The 26,484-nt window shown below is 40.9% G+C and overlaps 2 protein-coding genes and 1 long non-coding RNA gene across 3 annotated transcripts in view; 2 read left to right on the forward strand and 1 right to left on the reverse strand.

Annotated features, from left to right (window-relative positions):
* The first annotated feature begins 7,923 nt into the window (after positions 1 to 7,923).
* Positions 7,924 to 8,867, forward strand: LOC308293538. The gene is made up of 3 exons (XR_013962480.1): positions 7,924 to 8,020; positions 8,525 to 8,554; positions 8,728 to 8,867. It is a non-coding gene; the product is annotated as an uncharacterized lncRNA (long non-coding RNA).
* Positions 8,868 to 15,573: 6,706 nt separating this feature from the next.
* LOC308294096 (Golgi apparatus membrane protein TVP23 homolog A-like) lies at positions 15,574 to 21,956 on the reverse strand (the record flags this gene model as incomplete). The annotated part of the gene is made up of 6 exons (XM_080736819.1): positions 15,574 to 15,600; positions 15,718 to 15,849; positions 18,312 to 18,440; positions 18,601 to 18,690; positions 20,122 to 20,266; positions 21,886 to 21,956. 6 exons carry the CDS (start codon positions 21,954 to 21,956, stop codon positions 15,574 to 15,576), a joined length of 594 nt encoding a protein of 197 aa, XP_080592945.1.
* Positions 21,957 to 25,084: 3,128 nt separating this feature from the next.
* polg (polymerase (DNA directed), gamma) overlaps positions 25,085 to 26,484 on the forward strand; it is a 34,298-nt gene continuing 32,898 nt past the window's right edge. The window contains exons 1-2 of the mRNA XM_080737525.1: positions 25,085 to 25,162; positions 25,902 to 26,304. Coding sequence (XP_080593651.1) covers positions 25,924 to 26,304 — 381 coding nt within the window. The 5' untranslated portion in view covers positions 25,085 to 25,162; positions 25,902 to 25,923. The remainder of the gene's footprint in view (positions 25,163 to 25,901; positions 26,305 to 26,484) is intronic.

A 26,484-nucleotide genomic window follows, 5' to 3' on the forward strand; every position in this document is an offset into this window, starting at 1 on the left:
GGCCTGTACCCTGAAGGCTGGCTTAATTGTCAAACGCAGCCTATTAACCACTTGAACCCCAGCATCCCTATTGGGGGGGAACTATTTTTGGCAAAGAGATTTGAAGCGTAGGCCTATTGCGTATCGAGATGGAAAAGAACTAGAGACTATTATGTCGTTAATACATTATAGCCAAATCTTCACCAGGATATAGCAAGCTATCAGCAATTAGTCTAGCATAGCCTACAAGTCAGGCTACACCAAATGTGTACCCTTAAACATGAAGTTGATTAGGCAATTCTAACCGAAAAATGTAAAGTCAACTATAACAGCTCCAGCAACAAAGTGTAACTGTATTGCATAGCCTCCACCCTGGAACTTAATTGTGCCATGCACTGCCAACAACATCCTGGACGTATGCACACACTTTATGAACGTATAGCAAGTGTATAGTAAGGACACGTGATTCCCACTCCTCATAATAAATGACTAGCGGTATATAGATCCTATATATATATATATATATATATATACACACACACACACACACACACACACACACACACACACACACACACACACACACACACACACACACACACACACACACACACACACGACTGTATAGATAGAGAGATAGATAGATAGATAGATAGATAGATAGATAGATAGATAGATAGATAGATCCTATAAGACAGGCATTGCATTTTTTTGATTAGTTACAGAGCAATATCGTTTTTTTATGTAGGCCTATATGCTCTGGAAATAGTTGTTACAAGATTTCAATTAAATTGATATTTAAATGTCTCATAAAACATATGAATCATAACATAGTAACAACGGTTTTGTATAAGACAGCAATTGCCTCTAATATAATTAGTTTGTGTAGCCTATAGGTGCAGTATCCTAACAAACCTTTAAAATATCAAAAGTGTTTAGCTACACATTATGACAAATATTGACAATATATTCACTCTCAGTTTGTTGTAATGGTCTAATCAAAATTCTCGTCAGTTTGGTCATTTAAATTATGAAAAGATATATAGGCTGTGAACCAGAGAAATATAGGCTACAGAACGGCGTTTTGGTGCATCAGCAGCATCTAAATGCGCTCCATAAGATCAACAGCTGAATGTAAAAAAAACTAAACAAAACAATAATTAAAACAAAACTAAATGTGGGTTTTATTGCGTTTATTGTATCTTAGGAGTCCTCCTCCTGGATGAGGCAAATTATTCTTATTTTTGATGAGTTGCAAATGGCCTATTTGTAAAACTAGGTTATTTGACATCACAAGGATTTGTCCCACAAGCTATTTCAGAAACCAGTTTGTTCCAAATATAGGCCGAATAAGAGCCTTCTTTCTTCTATGACAATTAGGCCTATATAAGGTTTTGTCCTTTATGCATGCATGCATGCAACTGGCTCTGCCCTCGCCTCAAAATGACAAGCAACATAATTCAGAATATAAGGAAACGCATGTTAAGGATATTCAAATAAAATAGAAAAGCAAGCCATCATTGACGCTATGTAGGCCTATGTATTCTGTCTTGAGACACATGACAGAAGAACAGGAGCTTTTGCTGGAAACATTGCTATACCGTTTTTGGGAATAGGCTACCAAACGCCAGTGGTGTAAGTAACTAAGTACATTTACTTAAGTACAATTTTGACGTGTTTGTAGGCTACTTTTTCCAATTTGCAATACTTTTACTTCTACATCTCGAATCCAAATATTGTAGGCTACTTTTACTCCACTACAATTATTTGAAAACTTTATTTAATAGTTACTTTGAGGAATTTTGATCATAATTACAAAGCTATAGGCATATACATTTCGGCCATTAGAAAATAACCGATCTACACGAGGCATTGTGAGCTTGTAGATCTGCTATTTTTTGAAAACCTGAAATGGGACATTCTGCACAATCAATGAGTGGCTACTTTTACTTTTGGTACTTTTCTAAGTACATTTTGAAACCATTCATTTTATACTGTCACATTTTGAATTCCGGAGTTTAAATTATAGGCACAACAGAGTATTTTTCACATTGCAGCATTACTACTTTTACTTAAGTAAAGAAAAGAACGTGAGTACTTTTTACACCGCTGCCAAACGCCGTCCTCTGCTGAATGGTGAGTGGTGGAGCCCTTCTTACCTGCCTCAGCACCAGCAGCCAATCTGCAGACATTTGTCCTCAAATGTAGGATCATCATTATCCTGCTTGATGAAGAAGATTGCGCGCTTGCCCGTCCTTTCCTTTGCCTTGTGTCACTGTGCTGCTGCATGCTGTGTTAAAGTCCCCTGGCCGTGCTCTCTGCGTGCCAGTGCCAGTGTCTGTCCGCCAGCCAGTCACCCAGGCTCTGCGCTCCGTGCGCGCTCCCTCTCCGGTGACAATCCTCGCCCGCAGTGACGTCATCCCAATGGCAGGCTGTCGTCTGACCAATCACAGAGTCCCGTTGAGCACAGGGTCTGTGTTTTGCGCATGTGTTGTTGAGAGACCACGGTTTTTTAACCCCTGCCGTCCCCTGTATTTCGGGCACAGAGTACGGACCACCAGAGCATCCCGATCTTATATGCCATGCTGTTTCCCAAACAGTGGGTCACGACCCATCCGTGGGTCGCGGACACATTTCTATGGGCCCCTTAATTTTTGGTTTCCTACCTTTTTATTGTATTTATTATTATTTAAAGACTTTTTCCAAAAACATTCCCAAAATGTTCCATGAATTAAAAAAATATATATTTCAATTATTTTTCTAAGTCATTTGTTTCATGAATAAATAAAATTAAAATCTAAGAAATTCCAATAATTAGAAGCTGACAACACAGCGCGGTAACACTTTCTCATAACCTCCAAAAAAAACTAGTAAGTAATACTTTACTAATACATTAGTTAAGTATTACTATTACATTACTTAGACATTACTTAAGCATTTATTAAGCTTCAATTCATGATGAAGTACCATGAAGTACCATGAATTGATCATTACTTCCTGCTTTAGTAACACTATTAGTTAAGGGTGTTACTTAATATATATTAATTCATATGAGCCTACAGAGGGGGGTTTGTAGATCTACTTTTTTCTGTAAATTTTATGCCCAGCACGAGTGCTCATATTAGGGGAAGGATACCAAGGATCCAGGGCTAGAGGGGGAAATTGGGACTTGGGAACCAGGTGCAAGGGGCCTTCATTGCTCCACTCGCATCCGACTCTGGGGCCTCGGCCTCGGACCGCAGAGTGGGGACCACCCCCGGGGACCACCTCCAGGGACCCCTGGCAATATGACTGTGGACTATATGGCTCTGGAGAAACAGGCGGCCGCCGCTCTGCTCCTATCCGACTTCGGGGACTCGGCCTGGGACTGCAGGTGGCACACGCTCAGGGACCCCCTCCAGGGACCCCTGGAGGTATCGCAGAGCTCTGGGGACCCCCTGGCTGCACCGCGCCGCCTCCTGCTGGAAAAATTACCTCTCCAACGGAGCTGCTCACGGGGGATTCTCAGGGACCACCGCTCCGGGGACCCCCAGGACGGAAGCAAAAGTGGTTGCGCCTAGTGGAGGACCCCTGCAGCCTGCTAAAAAGGCCGTAACTCAGCCCCTGACACTGGTTGGTCCAACTGTTACTTAATAGTTAGTTACTTAATAGTTAGTTAATAGTTAGGTGGAGTTTGAAGTAAAGTGACACATTATTATTATTAACTAATGAGGTACTAATGAGGAACTAATACTTACTTGGAGCCCCAAGTAAAGTGAGACACTATGCATTATTAAGTAATGTTGAAAGTCATTAAGTAATGAATAAACAAGACAACATTTGCTTCTCAATGATTTATTCTCAATTTATTCACAAAGGAAAAAAATACAAAAAGTTGACCGTAATAGAACTAACCATTGTTAACCCAAAGAAATATGAAGAATTAAAGGGATATTCCACTTTCAAAAAAACTTTGGTAATTTTATCGTCTAATCAGGCTTTTATGAACACCCTGAACAGTTTTTAATTTGCTTCATTCAATATTTCGATATCTGATGTAAATGTTATTAGGCCCTCCAGGCCCAGGGCCTCTCCCCACACACACCCATTGTAACTTCAAACTCCATTTTAACCATGATAGATTCTTTAAAAACACCCATTATTTTTCTGGTGACTCATACTACCCTCCTAATACGTGAGCAGGCCGTGTTTTTTCTATACTTTTTCATTTATTTGTAATAAAATATTGTATTACATTCTTTTCATTTTCCAGAAGAATTATTAAAAATAAAAGAAAAAACATTTGTTTTTTATCACAGAAAAAAACTGGACTAGTATCAGAAGAATTCTAGTGTTTTAAGAGACAGTGTTGCATACCAGTAATGACACAGATAACAGTGAATTCAGATTATTGAGTGATCACTTTTTACAACCAACATAGAAACCAGTAATACTCCCTAATCGGGAGATAATCGACCGTCAGGTCGCATACACAAACTTTAGAAGGCGATGGTAGCCAATCAGGAAGGGAATATGGGAAATGGGACAGATCCATGTTGATGACATCACTTTAGAGATACTGTGTACCGCTTTGTGTGATTTTAGTCCAAAATCTGTAGGTGTCCAAAAATGTGTTTTGCAAGAATCAGCCTCATGGTGGCACTAGAAGAGGGCCATGTAAGAAATGCCAAGGAGTGTGTGTGCAAAGTTTGGCATGGATAGGGGCAAGGGTGGCGGAGATATGAGTAGGGCAAAAGTGTGACATGATGGACAGACTGACCGACTGACAGCCGGTGGAGGTTTTGATAGTAACTGAGACCTGGCGGTCGCAAAAATACAACAACTTGAGTATTTAAATAAAAGAAAAGAAAAAGACGGCAAAAAAGAAAACTGTCTTTCCCAAAGATTTAGGTTTTGATCCCTCTAGTTGGGGCCCTTTAATTCTGTATCTTACATTGTTCTGATTGTTTTTATGTCCTACTACACAGTGTGAGGGAGGAGGGGAATCAACATTGCACCATCAGTGTTCCCTGGGTTAGCTCACCACCCAGTATGCACTGGGAATCTATAGATCTGGGGAACGTTGCTGGGTCGTGAGGAATGGAGAATGTGGACCCTCACATACACCTGGGCTCCTCATGGGAAGGGCGCTGTCCTCTTCTCCACATAAAGCACTCCAGGGGATGATGGTGGAGGACCCAATAGCATGTGTTATTCACACACACACACACACACACACACACACACACACACACACACACACACACACACACACACACACACACACACACACACACACACACACACACAATAAAATCTCTGAATTGGCATGAATTAACACCTTTTAACTTGGATTAATTAGCTTTCAAAGTACACTGAAAATCATTCAAAAGTGATCAAAGCACTTATTTTCTTTAAAATATATTAAAATAATCAATGAACTGTTCTTTTTAACCAAAATTTTAATTCTATAAAATTCTTCTTTAATTTACAATGAAATTATGTAAATTGTGTATTGTGCACCATAATTTGTCCAACAGAGTGTTATTGTGCAGTAACTTGGAGGCATTAATGGCTCAAACAGGTTTAATATCTCTCCCTGGGTGCCAACAGGTGAGAGCTAAAATGTACCTCTTCAATCACTAGACCCAAAATACACACTTAATGAATGTTCCTCCAGTAACAAAACAATGTTTCAGCATGTAACATCCATAAACATAATAATCAGTTTGTTAAATCAACCCAACAGTTACACATTGTCTAACTCACCACTGATCAATGGATTCAATGGCACAGACTGCAAATCACTTGTCTGGTTAGTGATCTGCAACACCCGGTCACACACTGCTCTACAAAGTTAAAAATGATACAATATACACACCAGGAGTTGTCTAACAACATTAAGAATGTGGATGATTGGAATTGGAAGATAATTTATTAGTCTTACCAAGCGGATTGCAAAGGATTGTACTTCTCTCTGTATGTCAGCACATGTACCGTATTTTCCGGACTATAAGGCGCACTTAAAAGCCTTTCATTTTCTCAAAAAACTACAGTGCGCCTTATAGTCCAGTGCACCTTATATATGGATCATTCATTGACATTGACATTCCCTTTAGCACAGCTCCATCTGTTTGATGCATAACGCAACGGTAGCGTCTATTATGTGCGCCTTATAGTCAGGTGCGCCTTATATATGAAAACAGTTTGAAAATAGACCATTCATTGACAGTGCGCCTTATAGTCAGGTGCGCCTTATAGTCCAGAAAATACTGTACATGAAATGCAGCATGTGTTTTGACAGGAAACAGGAAGTTGTCTGATTATATAGTACAGGAAGTAGAATACTACTGGGATGGACCTAAAAGGCACAGAGGCTCACTGATTGGCCACTTAGGGTGGCAATCACAGAGCCAGGTAATTTTAACCTTTGCAGAAACCTGTGAGACACCCTGTTTGTTTGTTTTTTCAACGTTTTCCCTTCTATGTACATAGATAGTCACTTTAAACAACTTGAAGACAGTAGAGCAAAGTGCATTCATAGAACTTAAATGTATTATTTTTAAAAGCACCTTTAGATCGTTTTTAGCACTTTATAAATCAACAGAAACTGTATTCACTCCATTTTCTATTATAATTCAGGCATGTTCATTGAAACTAGTAATTACCATGCCTGAATTATAATAGAAAATGGAGATTTGCTCTGTGATTGCTGTAGACAAGGCTTAAGACTATGGCAGTGGAAAAGTACCATGGCAACCCCAGCCTAGGCCTAATTAGGTGAACTCGCTGCACCTGTTAATTCCCTACACCTGTATTCTGATTAGAGTCAGTCTCAACTTTCCACACAGAAGCCAGTCACTCTCAGTCCTGCTCAAGAGACATTTCTACCTCACCAGGACTTTTCTCCTCTTCCACATTCCTTATGTTTTTGGTTAAATGTTAGCTTACAGGAGGAATTTATACCTTGGTTGTATTTGAAGGAAATGTTTGTGAGCTATGCCATTTCCTAGCCTACACTAATGCTGTGTAGTGAGCATTTGATATCAATTGGTAGTTGTTTTATCTAACTGATTTATGTTTAAGTTGATTGTATAATCATATAGAATATTATTCCTATCTTTGTTTTGTACCTTTTATTGACATTATTATTTCCTGTTTAGACCACACCAATGTTACTGTTAAAAAGGCCACCTTAATAATTACCACCTTAAGAACGGTGAGCGCTGTTTACCTGCGCCACCTTAAGACACGCTGCATTATGGTTCACGTTCTCATTCAATGTCCGTAGCGGTGAATAACAGCCACATATATTCACTCGCCTACAAGTGTATTATTCAGCACTACGTGCCTGTGTGCGTTGCTGACGATCGTAAGTTAATTATTGGTTATTGCTTATTAGAGTTCTGCCTGTTTGTGTTGTTATTTAGGCTCCGATGCTGGTCTTTTTGATATTGATTGATTTATCACTCTTCATGTCAGCGTCCCTGTTACGTGCCCGAGCGCATGTGCAATATAGTTCATCTGTGATACAAAGTGTGTATTTGAGTGTATTTGGGACTGGTATGTACATACTGTATGTTACTAGAGGTAAATCACTTTATCCAGCATGTCATTCAGTTCTGTCTGTGGTCAGTAAGTTTGGACATGTATTACTCTATGGGCGCCGCCATTTTGTGTTGTCCCGCCGTTGCGGGCGGCCCTTTGTCTACTTTATTATCATTACTTTATTATTATTAGAGTTACTGGTTTACACCTGACCCTTAAGCAGCCTGTATGTTACTGGTATGGATGTTTATGGTAGCTTAGTCATATCTAATCACATACTTGTGTATCTCAGTCAGTTAATGGATATGAATGCCTACTATTTTATATTATTGCCATAATGTGATATGTGGGGATATTTACTGCATGTATGGTATTTGTGCTAATACTGGCTATTGTTCTCCCATCTGTTTACTGCAGAACCACACTCACTAATCCGTAGCACCCAGTGCTGTCTGCAACCCATGCCTGTATTTCTACCTGACTGCCTTGCCTACCTGACTGTGCCTATAACAAAGTAAAGCTGCCATAAAACCCATCTTCAATCTCCTGTCAACTGTGTTCTTACCAACGCCCCGGGGGCGAATGTGACAAACTCATAGTACTCATACAGTCCTTTCAAACCTCCCGAACAGTTACTGTGCCAAGTGCAATGTTGTAAAGTAACTAAGTACATTTACTTAGTATGTACTTTACTTGAGAATTTCCAATTTTCAGTACTTTTACTTCTACTCCACTACATCTCAGATCTAAATATTGTACTTTTACTCCACTACATTCATTTGAAAACTTTGGTTACTAATTACTTTGTAGATAAAATGTATAATATAACAAAACATACATAAAATGTAACCCTATTTTATACCGTGGCTGTTTGAAAATAGCGATCTACAAGCTCACAACGTGTTGTATCGCGACACGTTGTGAGCTTGTAGATCGGCTATTTTCAAACTTTTTTTTTTACTTGATACTTTTCAGTACATTTTGATACCAATACTTTCATCCTTATTCTTAATGCTAGGTGACTTGCAGTCTGTGCCATTGATTATCGGTGAGTTAATAACTGTTGGGTTGATTCAACAAACTACTGGTTATGTTTATAGATGTAATAGCCAAAATGTTGTCAGGATTTATTTTACATGCTGAAACAATGATTGTATTATTGTTTTGTTAGTGGAGGAACATGTCATTTGTCTAAGTGTGTATTTTGGGTTTAATTATTAGGTGGTGAAGATTCCAACTACCATCATCCCCTGGAGTGCTTCACATGGAGAAAAGGACAGCACATCCCTTCCCATTCACTGAGGAGCCCAGGTGTATGTGAGGGTCCACATTCTCCATTCCCACGACCCGACAAAGTTCCCCAGATCTATAGATAAACAGTGCATACTGGGAGGTGAGCTAACCCAGGGAACACTGATGGTGCAACGTTGATTCCCCTCATCCCTCACAAAAAAACAATCTGAACAATGTCAGATACAGAATTAAAGGGCCCCATCTAGATCGATCAAAACCTAAAACTTTGGGAAATACAGTTTTCTTTTTTGCCGGCTTTTTATTTTAAATACTCAAGTTGTTGTATCCACCGGCTGTCAGTGAGTCAGTCTTTCCGTCATGTCACACTTTTGACCTACTCAGATCTCCGCCACCCTTGCCCCTATGTCAAATGATGTGAAATCAAGAAAAACGACATATTTAAACTACATGTTTATATCAAGAAGCTCTTTTTCAGATCCTTAATGCATGTGGTTCTTTAGCACAGTGTAGCAGAGTTGGGCAAACTGAAAAAGACTATTATTAATTTCTCATTTTCAATGTTGGGCAGTACTAGTTACTAGTAGCCTAATATATTACTATAATATTATTACTTTAGCCAGTAATGAGTACAGTAAGGGATTCCGCTGCCAAAACAGTAATATCATACCATATTACTTTGAAAAAAATATACTTTATTATAATATTACGTATTACTTTTTGTCGACTGCCTGTTTTAAAGGCCAGGAGTGCTTCTACATTTTATAGACATTTTGGCTGATTGGTGATTCTTATTATGATTATTATTCAAAGAAATTATTCAGTTTAAAAAGGAACTGGCTAAACAGGTTGTGTTATTGTACATCTCCCTTTTTTTCTTTTTTTTGCTGGTGGGGGTGGGTGGGGGAGAAAGCAATATGTAATATATAGAGAGGGAGAGAAAACCAGGTGCTCTTCGGAGAATACGACTAGTAAAAACAAGTCAATATGGTGCTCTTGGATCGACGGGATCAAGTCATCAAAAAGAAAAAAGTGATCCAGGCACTCAGAAGTTAAAAGGGGAGGAACAACCTTTATTTCATTATTCTAAAAAGCCGACATGTTTCGACCAGAAGCTGGTCGTCATCAGGGCATACTGGGCATCAGGGCATATCTCAGTATGCCCTGATGATGACCAGCTTCTGGTCGAAACATGTCGGCTTTTTAGAATAATGAAATAAAGGTTGTTCCTCCCTTTAACTTCTGAGTGCCTACATCTTTTTGATGTAATATATTGATTCCAAGTAAGAAAGTAAAGGTATTAGGCTAGTTCTGTAATAGCTTCCTGGTTTACAATGGTATTATGGTCAACTTTAGCCTTGATGTAAGCGCTGGTCTTGCTCCTTCCTTTTTGTACAAGCTTCACCACCTTCTGTCTGTTTTTTTTAAAGTACCGTTTTATCTACTTGTGTGTGCACCGTATTTGTTTTTAATAATTCTTCTGGAAAATGAAAAAAATTTAATACAATATTTTATTACAAATAAATGAAAAAAAGTTATTGAAAAAACACGGCCTGCTCACATATTAGGAGGGTAGTATGAGTCACCAGAAAAATAATGGGTGTTTTTAAAGAATCTATCATGGTTAAAATGTTTGAAGTTACAATGGGTGTGTGGGGAGAGAACCTGGGCCTGGAGGGCCTGATAACATTTACATCAGATTTCTAAATATTGAATGAAGTAAATTAAAAACTGTTCAGGGTGTTCATAAAAGCCTGATTAGACGATAAAATTACCAAATGTTTTTTTGAAAGTGGAATATCCCTTTAATTCTTCATATTTCTTTGGGTTTACAATGGTTAGTTCTGCAATAGCTGCCTTGTGTTTACAATGATATTACGGTCAACTTTTTGTCTTTTTTTTCCTTTTTGAATAAATTGAGAATAAATCATTGAGAAGCAAATGTTGTCTTGTTTATTCATTACTTAATGACTTTCAACATTACATAATAATGCATAGTGTGTCACTTTACTTGGGGCTCCAAGTAAGTATTAGTTCCTCATTAGTACCTCATTAGTTAATAATAATAATGTGTCACTTTACTTCAAACTCCACCTAACTATTAACTAACTATTAAGTAACTAGTAACTAACTATTAAGTAACTAGTAACTAACTATTAAGTAACAGTTGGACCAACCAGTGTCAGGGGCTGAGTTACGGCCTTTTTAGCGGGCTGCAGGGGTCCTCCACTAGGCGCAACCACTTTTGCTTCCGTCCTGGGGGTCCCCGGAGCGGTGGTCCCTGAGAATCCCCCGTGAGCAGCTCCGTTGGAGAGGTAATTTTTCCAGCAGGAGGCGGCGCGGTGCAGCCAGGGGGTCCCCAGAGCTCTGCGATACCTCCAGGGGTCCCTGGAGGGGGTCCCTGAGCGTGTGCCACCTGCAGTCCCAGGCAGAGTCCCCGAAGTCGGATTGGAGCAGAGCGGCGGCCGCCTGTTTCTCCAGAGCCATATAGTCCACAGTCATCATATTGCCAGGGGTCCCTGGAGGTGGTCCCCGGGGGTGGTCCCCACTCTGCGGTCCGAGGCCGAGGCCCCAGAGTCAGATGCGAGTGGAGCAATGAAGGCCCCTTGCGCCTGGTTCCCAAGTCCCAATTTCCCCCTCTAGCCCTGGATCCTTGATATCCTTCCCCTAATATGAGCACTCGTGCTGGGCATAAAATTTACAGAAAAAAGTAGATCTACAAACCCCCCTATGTAGGCTCATATGAATTAATATATATTAAGTAACACTGTTAACTAATAGTGTTACTAAAGCAGGAAGTAATGATCAATTCATGGTACTTCATCATGAATTGAAGCTTAATAAATGCTTAAGTAATGTAATAGTAATATTTAACTAATGTATTAGTAAAGTATTACTTAATAGTTTTTTTGGAGGTTATGAGAAAGTGTTACCCACAGCGCATACATCTTCTATTTTCACTACTGGGTCCCAGGCAAAAAAGTTTGGGAAACACTGCACTAGACTAGTATCCAATTATAGTCAGCAGGCTACCCATTGAACTGGTGCCAATGCCTTGGGCTTGGTTCCCTCCAAAATCCTGATTATTTGATCATTTCCTAAATCTGTGAACAGTTATCGCAAACACTGGACAATACTGTATTAACTCCGAGAGTGGTGCACAAATGGAACCAAATGGACCTGTGGGGTGCATTTTCCATTCCATTTAAAACAATTTAACAGTAACACATTAACTTGTATTAAAACAGTTACCATAATTACAAATGTTGAGCTAGTATAGGCTACAATAGTCCTAACTATAACTGATATCCGGGACGTGCTGGCCATTGGGAAAAGCGGGACAACTCCCGAACGGCCAGTTCATTCCTGGCTGGTCCAGGCCGGCCATTAGGAAAAAATTAAAAATAAAATGTCGGCCTTCGTTCCATTTTGGGGGCTGGGCGGCCAACAAAGTAAATCGTCACGTTCGGGCAGAAACCTTGTATCTCCAAGTTTCAAATTTGTAAATTCTTTCGCAAAGCAAAGCCCTGCTTCATCATACAAGGCCGTCGCACAAAAGTAGTGAAAACAGCAGACAAACAAGCAGACAAACAAGCACAGAACGCCTCCGTGAGGCGTTGTGTGCTTGTAGATCGGCTGTTTTCACTAGTTTAAATCATTTTTTAAATGATAAATACAAAACAAACGGTTTTGGTCATACAAGGTTTCCACCCGACAACAACAAAATATAGGCCTATAACTCATGTAATTGACCCACTGGCTTGTCACTTGTCATGATCTGAAATGGCAAATCTTTGAGTAGCAGCAGCGCTATAGAGAGAGATCTCTCTCTATAGCGCGCAATGAGGGCCTCTCCAACTCTTTTTCCCGGGCTGAATCAGGGGCCCAGCATGTCCCTGGTTGAGGGAGTCTTATAGGCTACAATAGTCCTAGCTAACTATAACTGATATCCCCTAATATACCTGCATGTTCATCAAACACATATATTTTAACCAATACATGGTTTGAAACAGCATGACATAATTAAAAGGAAGATTAATAAGTTGCTGTCTGTGACTGTATATCATTATAGCAACATATACTTTGATTGTTTGAACACAGTCGGTTTATGTACAGGCACAACACAGCAAAAGAAGGCATAATTAATGTAGGCTATTTTAGTAAACAAAAATAAGATAGGCCTAGCATGCAGCAGTTATCTAGGTCTAGGACATTTTAATACTGCACACATAGTTGTACCCTCTGAGTGTGGAAAAATGGACCATCTAACATTCTCTCAGAGTTAAATTAACACTGATAACTCCTGTGCACCCAATTCTGGTAAAGAAACTTGAAATAGAAGTCAAATTCCATAAAGGCTAAAAAGAATATTGCTTATTTATTTAAAGTTATACCATGTAACTTTTTTTATAAAACAAATCTTAAAATTGTCCTAACTGTTAAATCGCTAAAGTTTTAGAACACCCACTCCGTTATTTTCAGCTTCAAAAGCCTTCTCTTTATATGTTTTCTATGAGCCGTGAGGGGGGGGAGAATTTCGCGGCAAAATTGCGTCATCATCACTACCGGCCAATCACAGCGAGGGTTATACACTGCCGGCCAATCACAGCGCATCTTGAAGTGGGGTCGCTAGGGCGGCCATATTTGTAGTCTCCCGTGTGTCTCTATACTCGAGTGAACGGTGAAGCATGGGTGAAGAAGTCGTTTATCCGGAATGCCTGAACGCACAGGAACCAGGGACCCCTCTAAAGATAGATCTCGGCGAGGTGGAGGCAGACGCGGGGGTTGTGAGGCCCGGTCCGCGGCGAAAAACGGCCGAAAGACGCGGACGCGACCGAGGTTTGCTATAGAGCTACTGACCACTGGTTGAGCAACTTACACAGTATAGCTTTAAATGTTTGACAGTGGGGTATGTGTAATGTCAGACTGAGGGTGTAATGAATATATATTATTATAGATAGATAGAAGTATTGCATTGACATTGTTGTATATTAAAATGTAATTTGTAGTTTGTACCTTTGAATTCTTGTAGCATGTACCTTAAAACCAAGTACTCCAGGAGGCTACACTTTAACTCAAGTACAAATTTTGACAGAGCAATTTTCACCATGAGTAATATTTGACCAGGAGCATCTACGTTGACACAAGTACTGGGGTTGCTGGTGGAGTACTTTGTCCATCACTGCTGTTACAGTCTGGCAAGCCATCGTCAAAGAAAAGGGACTTGTAGCATCAGAGAATCTGTTCTTGAGAGATTACTGCTGTTAAGCCCCTGTGTGGTTCTTTAGAGCAGTGTTTCTCAACCTTTTTTCTGCATGGGCACACTTTTCATGTCCCAAGAATCCATGGGCAATACGGTGGTGTAAATATCGTCACTGTCAGGAAGAAACTTTGTATCTCCAAGTTTCAAATGTGTACGTTTCTTCGCAAAGTAAAGCCCTGCTTCATCATACAAGGCTGTCGCAAAACAGTAGTGAAAACAGCCGATCTACAAGCACACAACGCCTCGCACCGCGAGGCGTTGTGTGCTTGTAGATCGGCTGTTTTCACTAGTTTATATCATTTTTAAAATGATAAATACAATACTGACTTTCAAGCAGTTTCAAGGGGCACACTTGACCCTTCTCAGGGGCACACCAAAGGTCCCCAGGCACAGTGGTTGAGAAACACTGCTTTAGAGGTTCTCTAATGGTTCTTCAGCTTAGTTTAGCCTCCTTAATTTGTTCTATAGCTCCATGTGGTGCTATATAGAACATTAAAGATATTATGCTCTATATCAGTGATCCTCAAACGTTCTCAAGTCAAGGACACCCAGTTAAAATATGATTATTTTGGGGGCCGCGGCCTGAAAAGGTTGAGAACCACTGCACTACAATAGAGCAGTTTTAGAACGTTTTAGCTCAGCCATCTGTTGCCATCAGATTCATTCAAGCCATGTTTTACCACTCTCATGGAGTGTTGCCATGGTGATCATCAAATTAGTTATAAGCCTCTCTTGTTTTTGGACTGCTATTATATCTGGACATACAGTATAAAACTACTTTGCATAGCATATACAGTACATTCGAAGTCATTGTATAAAAGCCACTATTCCAACAACTGGGAAAATAAACAAAAAATAAATTATTTGTTTTCCATTGTAAAAAACTAAACAAAACAAAAAAACAAGTGTTTTGCAGATGTATTTATTTTTGTTAGTTTTTTTTTTATTTGTCCATCAACAGCATGATTTCATAAGAATATTCTCCAACAAAGGAAATTATAAAAATCCACTCGTCTTTCCAATTGACATCAGATATTAAAGCGGAGAACCACCCATTTTCAACATTGAACTATGTCATTAATTTACCTTTGAGTTGTTAAGTGGAAATAAGAAAAAAAGTAAGTGTAAAGTGATGACATCATCACGGTGTACTTCGCAAGCCAAACCCCAAAAGTTTTTAGGCAACATTTCCACATAACAACTCAAAGGTATATTAATTACATAGTTCAATGTTGAAAATGGGTGGTTCTCCCCTTTAAGACAGTGGTAACATCCACATTCATATCTGGGCAACTTGTGAACAGAGCAGCAAGAAATAATAGTCAGGCACAAGCAATTCAAGTTTATACAGTTTATGGAAACTTTGGAGAAAAGGCTGTCTCTCTATCTATGACTCTACCCACACATCCCGACACCCGCACGCACACACACACACACACAGACACACACACACACACACACACACACACACACACACACACACACACACACACACACACACACACACACACACACACACAGGAGTGTTTGTATTAAGTACGGCAGGTCAATCTTCACAGTATTCCAAAGATGATATCCGGCTGAAAAGAGATCATAACAGTGAGGCACACATGCTGCGCTGTACACCAACAACATAATACATTAGGTACAAACTTCACAATATGAACACTGAATAGTGGCCGTGGTGGGTGACTTACACGCTGCAGGAAGTGGTGACCCATGAAGGAGCGGGTGTCAGGAGGCGGCTGGCCCTCCTGCCCTCCTGCCTTGCAGCGCAGGTAGCCATACAGGTTGGCTGCTTGGAGAGAGATGCTGGTTACCACCAAGACCTGTAGGAGAGACAGATAGATAGATACTGTGTACCAGGGGTCTTCAACGTTTTCAGGCCAAGGACCCCTTAGCTGAGAGAGAGAGATGAAGCAGGGACCTCCACAACATGTTCATAGATTCCATATAATTGTTTGATAGCACAATTATCAGTGTATTTTGGATTTATGTCAATTTGTGTTTTCAGATATTCAACCACTTGAACCATCAATACTTAATAAACATGACCTTTCACTCTGTACTTAGTCTGCTCTTTTTCCCCTCTACACCAAAGCTATTCTGCGAGGCGTTGTGAGCTTGTAGATCTGCTATTTTTGGCAAGGGGTTAATATAAAAAAGGAGAAAAAAGGTTTCTATCACACAAAGATTTGAAGGACCCCCTGTAGTAACTCTGAGGACCCCCTGTTGAATATCTCTGCTGTATACTTTATTAATCCCTAAGGAAATGTGTTCTGTTCAACAGATCCAGTGCAATACACTCATACAGATTGTTAATAAAAAAAGAAGCACAATGAACAAACAAAATACATCACATCAATGGAAATAGAATGCAGTAAAAAACTACAAGTTATAAGAAGTTAAAAATCCAAAGTAAAAAAAACAACAACACAGTTAAAAACACAGCTATAACTACAATATACTGTAAATATAGAATATATAAGTAGAGGAGAGACGGAGAGATGCTAGCTTCAACCAAAACCTATAGGAGAAACAGAGAGAGAGAGAGAGATGCTGGCTACAACCAACTGGCCATGAAAAGGGAAGCTGGGTGGGGTGGGTGATATGATATCTGTCTGTCACTGCATTATAGTGACTCCTACAGGTTGGCTGGTGCAACTGTTCAGCAGGGAGCAGAACAGAGAGGAGGATCCTCATGTGTTACAGGGTTACATCCTCCCACTGACACTCCTCACTGTCATGTGATGACACGTGGTTGCCTACAGAAGGACTATTATCCTACTATAAAATGAACAGAACTCTGCCACACCATTCATCCTCATCCATTTTTATCCATAGAGCAGGGTTCCCCAATAGGCGGCCCGCGGGCCATTTGCGGCCCGCGGGGGGCTACTGTCTGGCCCACACCAACCCCAGTAATAATGGTGGTATAAAAGCAGCAACAACACTAGTATATCGTCGTTGTCGGGTGGAAATGTCGTATCTCCAAATTTGTACGTTCTTTCGCAAAATCATACAAGGCCGTCGCACAAAAGTAGTGAAAACAGCAGATCTACAAGCACACAACGCCTCGCACCGCAAGGCGTTGTGTGCTTGTAGATCGGCTGTTTTCACTAGTTTAAATAATTTTAAAAATTATAAATTCAAAACGAACGGTTTTAGACAGATTTTCACCCGACAACAACGATATCTGAACTGTCGCTGGAGTAGCGGGAACACCGCCGTCGCCCCCTGCAATGTTGTGGCCCTCGGCTTGGTACCCTAGACATAATTCGGCCCTTGGGGAAAACTAATTGGGGAACCCTGCCATAGAGGTTTAACCAATCAATCCTACTTTGTTATATTGCTAGTTGCTAATGAGAATAAACTGATTGAATTGAACTGAAATGTGAGTATGGACCAGTATTCAGGAATTAGCATCGAGAAACGAAGAAAAGAAGAAACGAATAAAGAAACAAGCAAACAAACAAACAAACAAACTAGAACTGCACTCTGTCGAGCTGACAACTTGCGCCTTTCGCACAAGTAGGCCATGAGGTGCGCTCACCAGTGACATCACCGGGAATACTGGTCAATCATTTGCTGTTAAAAGGGATACTTCACTTTCAAAATTGGTCATTTTATCGTCTAATCAGGCTTTTATGAACACCCTGAACAATTTTTAATTTGCTTGATTCAATATTTAAATATTTTATGTTTTTTCATTAACTTTTTTCATTTATTTTTAATAATTCTTTGGGAAAATGGAAAAAAAGATTATACAAAAATGAATTATTAAAAATAAATGAAAAAGGTTACGGTCTGCTCACGTATTAGGAGGGTAGTATGAGTCACCAGAAAAAAAAGATGGGTGTTTTTAATGAATCTATCATAGTTAAAATGGAGTTTGAAGTTACAATGGGTGTGTATGGGGAGAGGCCCTGGGCCTGGAGGGCCTGGTAAGATTCACATCAAATATCTAAATATTGAATCAAGCAAATTAAAATCTGTTCAGGGTGATCATAAAAGCCTGATTAGACGATTAAATGACCAAAAGTTTTTTGAAAGTGAAATATCCCTTTAATGTGTGTGTGTGTGTGTGTGTGTGTGTGTGTGTGTGTGTGTGTGTGTGTGTGTGTGTGTGTGAGTACAAAGTGCCTTGCTATTGTATCATGAGGACATATGACATGATTTTGTAAATGTAACTCTACTGCACCTATAATATTTGTGTCCTTGTATGCATCTCCTTCGTGTGGACATAAATAAATGGTTAAAATGTGTGTGTGTGTGTGTGTGTGCTTCTCACCAGCCATTTGATTTTGAGGGAGAACAGAGTAGTGAAGAAAAAGAACATCCAGATGAGAGGACAGACGATCAGACCCAGCCAGAAGATTCTAGCCTCTGCCTCTGTTCCACTGCTACAGCCCTGAGAGTTCTGTAGCACACACACACACACACACACACACACACACACACACACACACACACACACACACCGATAAATGTATTGTTTTCCAGATTAGCTCATATCTTTCTCTATCTGGTATACCCAGGACACAAAATAAGAATAAATGAGAATTCAAACAGTGCCTTACTTTTTTGGCCTCAAACACCCATAGGCTCCTTCCATCCTCATCGATCTGATTCCACCACCGCAGCCCCACCAACAGTCTACCAGTTACATTCTGGAAGAAAAAGAAAGAAGATATAAACAATAGAATGCCAATGACGGAAGAGCGAGAAAGTTACGACAGTTATCGACATTGCATTTACAGTATATAGCGCTTTTTAATCCAAAGATTTACATAGATTATGTATTACATTACAGCAATTAGGGGTTCAGTTTTGCTCAAGGACACTTCAACACTAACTCTGGGGGAGCCTGGGATCGAACTGCTGGGATCCGGCCGCTCTACTGGCCACTCTATCCCTGAGCCACAACCCAAAACAACCAGGATTTGCTTCAAAAACATATTAGCCACATAAAAAATAAAAAATAAACATGATTCTGTGTGTGTGTGTGTGTGTGTGTGGGTGTGTGTGTGTGTGTGTGTGTGTGTGTGTGTGTGTAAAAGCACTTCAGCGTAGGTTAAATCGGAGATATAGGGTGTAATTGACCCCAAAATGAGCAGAGCTTTTATTTTGTATTGTCTGTATAAGTGCATCTTGCTACTGTTACTGTTGATGCTTTTATTTTGAAAGGGTCTGCTTGATTTTTTGTTGTTTTCACCTCCATGACGAGAGCAGAGCATTGTTGAGTGTTTGATGCAGCACAGACGGCAGACGGCATCAGAGTGTAAAAAGTAGTTACAAGGTGTGTTTTTATGTTTAAATGTATCTTGTGTGGTATTATTTCATTTGTCTAAGTTCTGTTTTATTGTTTATTGTAATGTTGTAAGTCTAACCAAGATGTTTGATGTTTAAATTGTTTGTTTGTCCTTTTTTATTTTCTTTCAGCTTTTACGTTGGTTGGTTGTGAATAAAAACATTTGTGAATCATCAGTAAAAGAGACCTCATTCAGCAGCAGGGGCTACATACTGTAGGGACTCAGGAGCAAAAGCACAGAAGAAAAACTTCTGTCCTGTGCTCAACATCTCTCACATGCAGGGACGTGGAGAGAATGTTAGATAGGCAGGGGCTGACATTTCTAAAAGGGCCTTTGGTGAAAATATTGAAAATAGCAGACCTCCAAGCTCACAATGTGTTGCGCTGCGACGCGTTGTGAGCTTGGAGGTCGGCTATTTTCGGTACTTGATACCACACTAAACTAAGCATAATCAAGTGAATACTGGAGATGTGGAGTAACGGCATGGATTTCTACACAGAGAGGGCAATTCTTTCAACATAGGATGCTGCATTCAAGTTCATTAAAGGCAATTCTCTTCAATGCTGCCTTCAGGTATATGGCATGGAAAGAGGGCATTTGCATTTCTTTCACCTTAGTAAAAACTGCATTCATGGTCTGGAGAGGGCACTTTTTTACACACGGGCAAAAAGGCAGTGGCTCAAGCCCCCATTGATGTCTATGTCTGGCCTTCAAAGCAGCCAAACGTATGGCACCTCCATACCTACAAAGCCTGATCAACCCCTACGACCCCACCTGTTCGTCTCTCACCTTGACGGACCAGAAGTCGAAGGAGAGCAGGGTGATGATGAGGATGAAGCAGGATGCAAAGTTCCTGCTGATCCAGTCACACAGCAGGTACACTAGGATGGCCGACACTCTGAAGAACAGGTGCAGGAAGGACGCTACCGGGTGCCTGGGATCACGCACGCATGCACGCACGCACGCACGCACGCACGCACGCACGCACGCACGCACGCACACACACACACACACACACACACACACACACACACACACACACACACACACACACACACACACACACACACACACACACACACACACACACACACACACACACACACACACACATACACACACACACAGGATGAAGTTTGAAGTTGTACCGTATTGTTGTTCTTGTTCTCATACCATCATGTCATCACACTATATAGTATATAGAATCATTATTTTATTTTTGCACTCACTGTATTGAACATAGCATTTTAAAATGTGTTCTATTACTGGATTTTATGGCATCCTACAGGATGTAATGTTTTTCAAGGTTGGTTTTTCTTCTTTTTGTATTTGTGTATTCATGTTCCTTTATTTTTCTTGTTTGTGTCAGGACTACAGCCTGAGGTTTAGGTTCTGGGCCTGTTTTTGAGTGTGATTTTGCCTTGTGTTTTCTGCCCTAACTAATTGTCATCTCTTGTCATTTTTAGTGCCGTCACTCCCACTCATCTGCTCATTCCCAGTCAGCCAGTCAGAGTGGAGGTTCACACCTGCACTCCATTCATGTGTCACACTCAGCCCTACTTAAACCCAGGTTCTCCATTGTTCTTGTTGCCAGATTATATTCCTGCGGTCCCTGTGTCCTCAGCTCCCCAGTCCCCAGTGCCTTCAGTTTGCTTTGTTAACCCTTTTTCTGACCATTGCATGGATTTTTGACTTCCCTTTTTGACTGCTGGATATTGGATTTGTTTGCCAGGGTTTTTGGAGATCTGTTCATGGACTATTCGATTATTCCTGCTATTCAACCTGCTTTGAACTATTACCCTGTTTAACCTTGAACCTGTGTCCGTCCGCTTCTGGGTCCAGAAACTACATCCTGACAGTTTGTATATTTGTGATGGTATACATGTTCTGTCCATAAGGTTTGTTTACGCCTGTTTAACATTCAAGTATGTAGCCTATATGTCCAAAACTGAAAAGTAATAAAATAAAAGGGTCGTTTTTTTGGTACAGTATTTATTTGTCTACTCTGTAGCTTATAAATGCTACAGCAACAGTCATAGATAAATCAGACAGACAGACAGACAGACAGACAGACAGACAGACAGACAGACAGACAGACAGACAGACAGACAGACAGACAGACAGACAGACAGACAGACAGACAGACAGACAGACTATGAGATACTTTAATGGTTTCCTGTTGAAATAAGCTTAGTCTTTTCATGGATCTCCTTTTAGTAGACCTTGTACCAGTGAACTGTACCGTCATGAATCTGTACATTTTCCTATGCAAACTTCTAATAAAGCCTTCAAACAATCAGACAGACAGACAGACAGACAGACAGACAGACAGACAGACAGACAGAAGTGAGGTAGTATTCTAATAGCCTACAACTTCAAACAGAGGGGCTGCTTGTGTCACTTAAGCCTAATTACCGATATACTTCTTTAATTAATTGTAGGACGGGCGGTATCGCTTGCGTAAAAGAACGGATCCTTCAAGCTAACAAGGGACGCGGCGGAGTACATCCGAAACGGGTGGGTGACACACGAATGATGCTCAGTAAAGCCTACCGTATGACAGCGCTTCTTCGCACCCGCTCCTCTTCAAAATCCAGCTCCACATCCTCGGTGTCGTCCGCCATAGTAGTATCCCCTGCAAGGAGAAATAACAACCCGTCCGCATAAACCAACAGAAAGCAAAACACATCAAATCACGTTTCTAACACAAAACACACTCACACACACCATGCAGACCATTAGGTCGATCAAATCGAGGAAGCACATGCAGTGCAGACATCGACATATGGCTGGTTTTGATACATTGGTTAGGTCGAGACTCGAAATATATTTTAATGTAACTGCTGACTGCAGTGCACCCACCCGTTTCATTCGTGATGCTTGTGGCTGATGTGAGAAACAGAGAAAGTGATGCGCTCCCCTACAGCCTTTTTATTATGGTCCTTAGAATAAACCAGGTGTTACAGACAAATAAGTCCGATAGCTACAAGGCTCTGGAGGAGACTGCATGCCGCTGATAAACCAGAAACAAAATAAGATACAATCGATGGAATGTATTTTTGTCAAAATGTAAATAAATGTGTATTAAATTATTTTGAGAATGAATAGTCTACATTTTTCTACAAGTTGGTATAATTTTAATATCTGGTCTGGTGACAGTTAGACGGTGCTTTAAACTCGCTTATTATAGATTGATGTAAGATATAGTCACATTTCACAACTGGCCTGGGCGAATTATATAACGATTAAACAGTCTCCAGCCGCAGCACAAGATTACAGGATGGAGAAAAAAGTCGACCGCGGCAGGACTCGAACCTGCAATCTTCTGATCCGAAGTCAGACGCCTTATCCATTAGGCCACGCGGCCGGTGTAAAACGAAGGTCGCAACACCCTTTTTGTTGTTTAAAAACAAATAAATTGGGGGTTGGGGGGAATTATTCTAGCAATGTTTACGTGCAGGGAAACGTGTAGTGTTGAAGAGTCGCAGCAGTTGCACAGATACATCTAATTTCTATTACCTTTATGCCCGATGCCTCCAAACCAAATAGTCCTCCTAGTCGCTTGGGGTCGCTGACAGCTGCTCAGTGCGGTAGAGTTGTTAACGTTGTAGAGATGGGATTTATGGCTCTTTGAAGTGAGCCGGATCTTTGGGATCCGTTCCTTTCAAAGAGCCGTTCAAAAGACTGGCTCATTCTAGGGCTAGGCCTACTAGTTTGATTGATTGATTGATTGATTGATTGAAGACTTTATTAGAAGTTTGCATAGGAAAAGGTACAGTTTCATGACGGTACAGTTCACTGGTACAAGGTCTACTAAAAGGAGATCCATGAAAAGACTAAGCTTATTTCCACTGGAAACCATTGAAGTATCTCATATAACATTGAATGACAGACAAATAGAACACAGTACTATGCAGTAGATATGTAAAGAAAAACAAAATAGAAGACAGTAAGTCAAAACAAACAGTATATACAAAGAAGGGGCAGGGGAGGGTAGGGTTGGGCTAGATTCTTTTTTACCAGTTGCGAACGGCTGCTGCCTGTAAGTGGTTTTTCAGGGCAATTTTAAAGGATGCTAGTGATCCACACTCCTTTGTGGCCTTCGGTAAGGCTTTCCACATTTTGGTGGTATAGCAGAAAAAATAGTTTGACCCTTTGTTGGTTTTGACTCTGGGTTGAAAGTGATCTGTGGCGCTGCCTCTGGTGTTGTAATTATGGACATCCTTAATGTTTATAAAGTATTTTGACAGGTACTTGGGTATCATAGTGGTGTAGTGTATCTTGTACACCAGGCCCATTGCAAGTTGCTGTACTCTGTCAACTACTCTGAGCCACCCCACTCTTAACTGGTGAGTAGCGGTGAGGTGAGTCTGATAGGGAAGTCTAAGCTACTAGTTGAGATTTTGATTATAATTACAAATTACTTCAACCCTATATACATTTATTTCGGACATATATAGGTACAAACCTGCCATTTGAAAATAGCCGATCTACGAGCTTGTAGATCTGCTATTTTCAAATGATTTTTCTACATTTTACTCATTGGAAAACCTGTGAAACAGGACATCTTACAATAAATGCGAGAAGTCTCTGCGTGCGTGTCTGCGTGCGTATCTGTATGTAATCCGCGTATCTCGAGAACCGTTCGTCCCACCGGCTTCAGATTCGGCACACGCGTTCCCCGCTGCGGCACGGAGTGCAGTGCCGGGCCTCGACCCGACCCGATGCGTGGTTTTCCGAAACCGGCGCAAAACGTTCAGAATCTCCTTATGCGGAGCTGATTGTTGACATCAGGCTGTTCCGGAGGAAATCGGCGCAAGCGCTGACTCATTGTGACATAACTTCATAAAAGGTTCTGACATCACGTACGACACATGAGTCAACAAGAAATGGACGCATATAGACAGATATCTCCGTATATGGGCATAAAAGGGACACATGAGTCAACAAGAAATGGACGCATATAGACAGATATCTCCGTATATGGGCATCACAGGAACACAAAGAAATGGACGCATCTCCATATACGCGATTTTCCGGAACCGGCGCGGAAGGTTTGGATTCTCCGTATGCGCTGATGTCTGCTAGGCAATAACCGAACAACGGCCACGTACGGGTGGCAAAGCAAGCAGGCTGCGTATTATTGCAGGGTCCTTAGACATACAGATACAGAGATATCATATAGGCATAAAATGGACGCAGACAGAATATCTCCATATATGGGTATAAATGGACACAGGCAGAGATCTCCATATATGGGCATAAAATGGACGCAGACAGACAGAATTATCTCCATATATGGGCATATGGACGCAGACAGACAGATAACTACATATGGGCATACATGGACACAGGCAAACAGATGGTCAAAACAGATCCTATGACAACAGGTATAATGGGGTTTGCATTAAGGGCGGGACATTCATTCCCTATTTACATCGTTCCCGAGTTGGCCAGGTCGCTGGTCGCCGACTAGATGCCGAGCTTCTGGTTCTGCATAATGAGTAGACCTATGTTCTATTGGTACTTTAAGTACATTTTGATACCAATATTTTTTTCCTTTTACTCAAGTATATTAACATTCCAAACTTCTACTTGATTGCAGTATCGAGTACTTTTCCAACCACTGTTCATTAGAAAGGAACGGCTCCCTACTGTGAACCGAATCCTATCGTTCATTTCAAAGAGCCTTTCAAAAGACTCGACTCGTTCGCGAACGTCCCACCTCTATAACGTCGTTGGCTGTGATGCAGATGGAAGCATGTTTGTTGTTGTCACTGAATGAACGACACCACATGTTATGAAAAACATCACTTAAAAGAAACCGCAGGTAAGATGTGGATTTGTCTTTCGTCTAGCCAACTCCTTCTAACGCTATGGACCAGAGCTAATTTACTTTTATCTTCCCCGTTTTCCTTTTCTTGTGTCGTCAGCCTGTCTTTAATCTGAACCATGCTGCCTGTGACTGGTTGGTAGTAAACATTTAAGACAGTGGTTCTCAAATATTTGATACAATATGTATCTCTTGTACCCCAAACTTAACTGTAAAATCCTCATTGTTCATTTAACTCTGGTTCCATTTGTATGCTCTCTGAGTTACAGACCCTGAATGGTACATTTGGTTTCTAACTAGCAATCATTTATCCAGGGACCCTATATATGAATAAAAAAAAAGGACCTCAATTTAAACAAGCCATAGGATTTTTTGGTATATCCTTTTAGTTGACCTTGCACCAGTGAACCAGTGTCATGAAACTGTACCTTTTTCCTATTTATTTTAACTTCTAATAAAGTCTTCAATCAATCAATCAAACCCCCCTGGTAGCCCCTCAAGGACCCCTGGAGCTCCCTGGTCCCCACATTGAGAATCACTGATTTAGCTGACCAATCTTATGTTTTGACATTTGTGTGAATGCTTTCCTGTTTGTTCCAGTGCAGTAAGGCTACAATTATCAATATTTTACATTAGCGATTATTCCAGTGATTAGTTTTTCGATTAACGGAATACTAATCAAGAAGCACGTTTTTCTTTTTTTAGCATAATTTACACAAAAAAAATCTAATTCCAGTGCCCTCAGTCTTGATGAGGTGATGCTGCATGTGGTGCGTGGTCCTCTGCGGAGGAGCGTCGCCTCAAGGCCATGGACGTGGCTGCCCTCCCTCTACTACTCCACCCAGGCCCACTCTCCTCTCCAGGGCCACCGCGACCCGCCACCGGAGACCCGCCTGAACCCCCTCAACATCCAGATGCTGTCGAGGAACCTCCAGGAGCAGATCTTCCGGGGCCTGGAGCCTGAGTACGGGGAGGAGGAGGTGGAGCGAAGCGTCAGACACCTGCAGCAGCACCAGCTGTGGGGGAAGGAGGCCCTGCTCCTGCCAGACGTGGAGCTCAAACTCCCCCGCATGTACGGCGAGGACATCGACGAGCACTTCCGCATCCTCGCCGAGAAACAGAGCCTTCCCTACCTGGAGGTAGTACTGTACATATTTTTTTCCTTTTGATTGCTACTCGTCTATATGATATTTTCGCATATTTTGTATGTTATTGTTTGCCTTTAAATCAGGGGTCTTCAACGTTTTCAGGCCAAGGACCCCTTAGTTGAGAAAGAGATGAAGCAGGGACCCCCACCACTTTATTCTGAACTAAGTAAG

Source organism: Nannobrachium achirus, assembly GCF_963921795.1.
Source record: "Nannobrachium achirus genome assembly, chromosome: 11".
Classification (NCBI taxonomy): Eukaryota; Metazoa; Chordata; class Actinopteri; order Myctophiformes; family Myctophidae; genus Nannobrachium; species Nannobrachium achirus.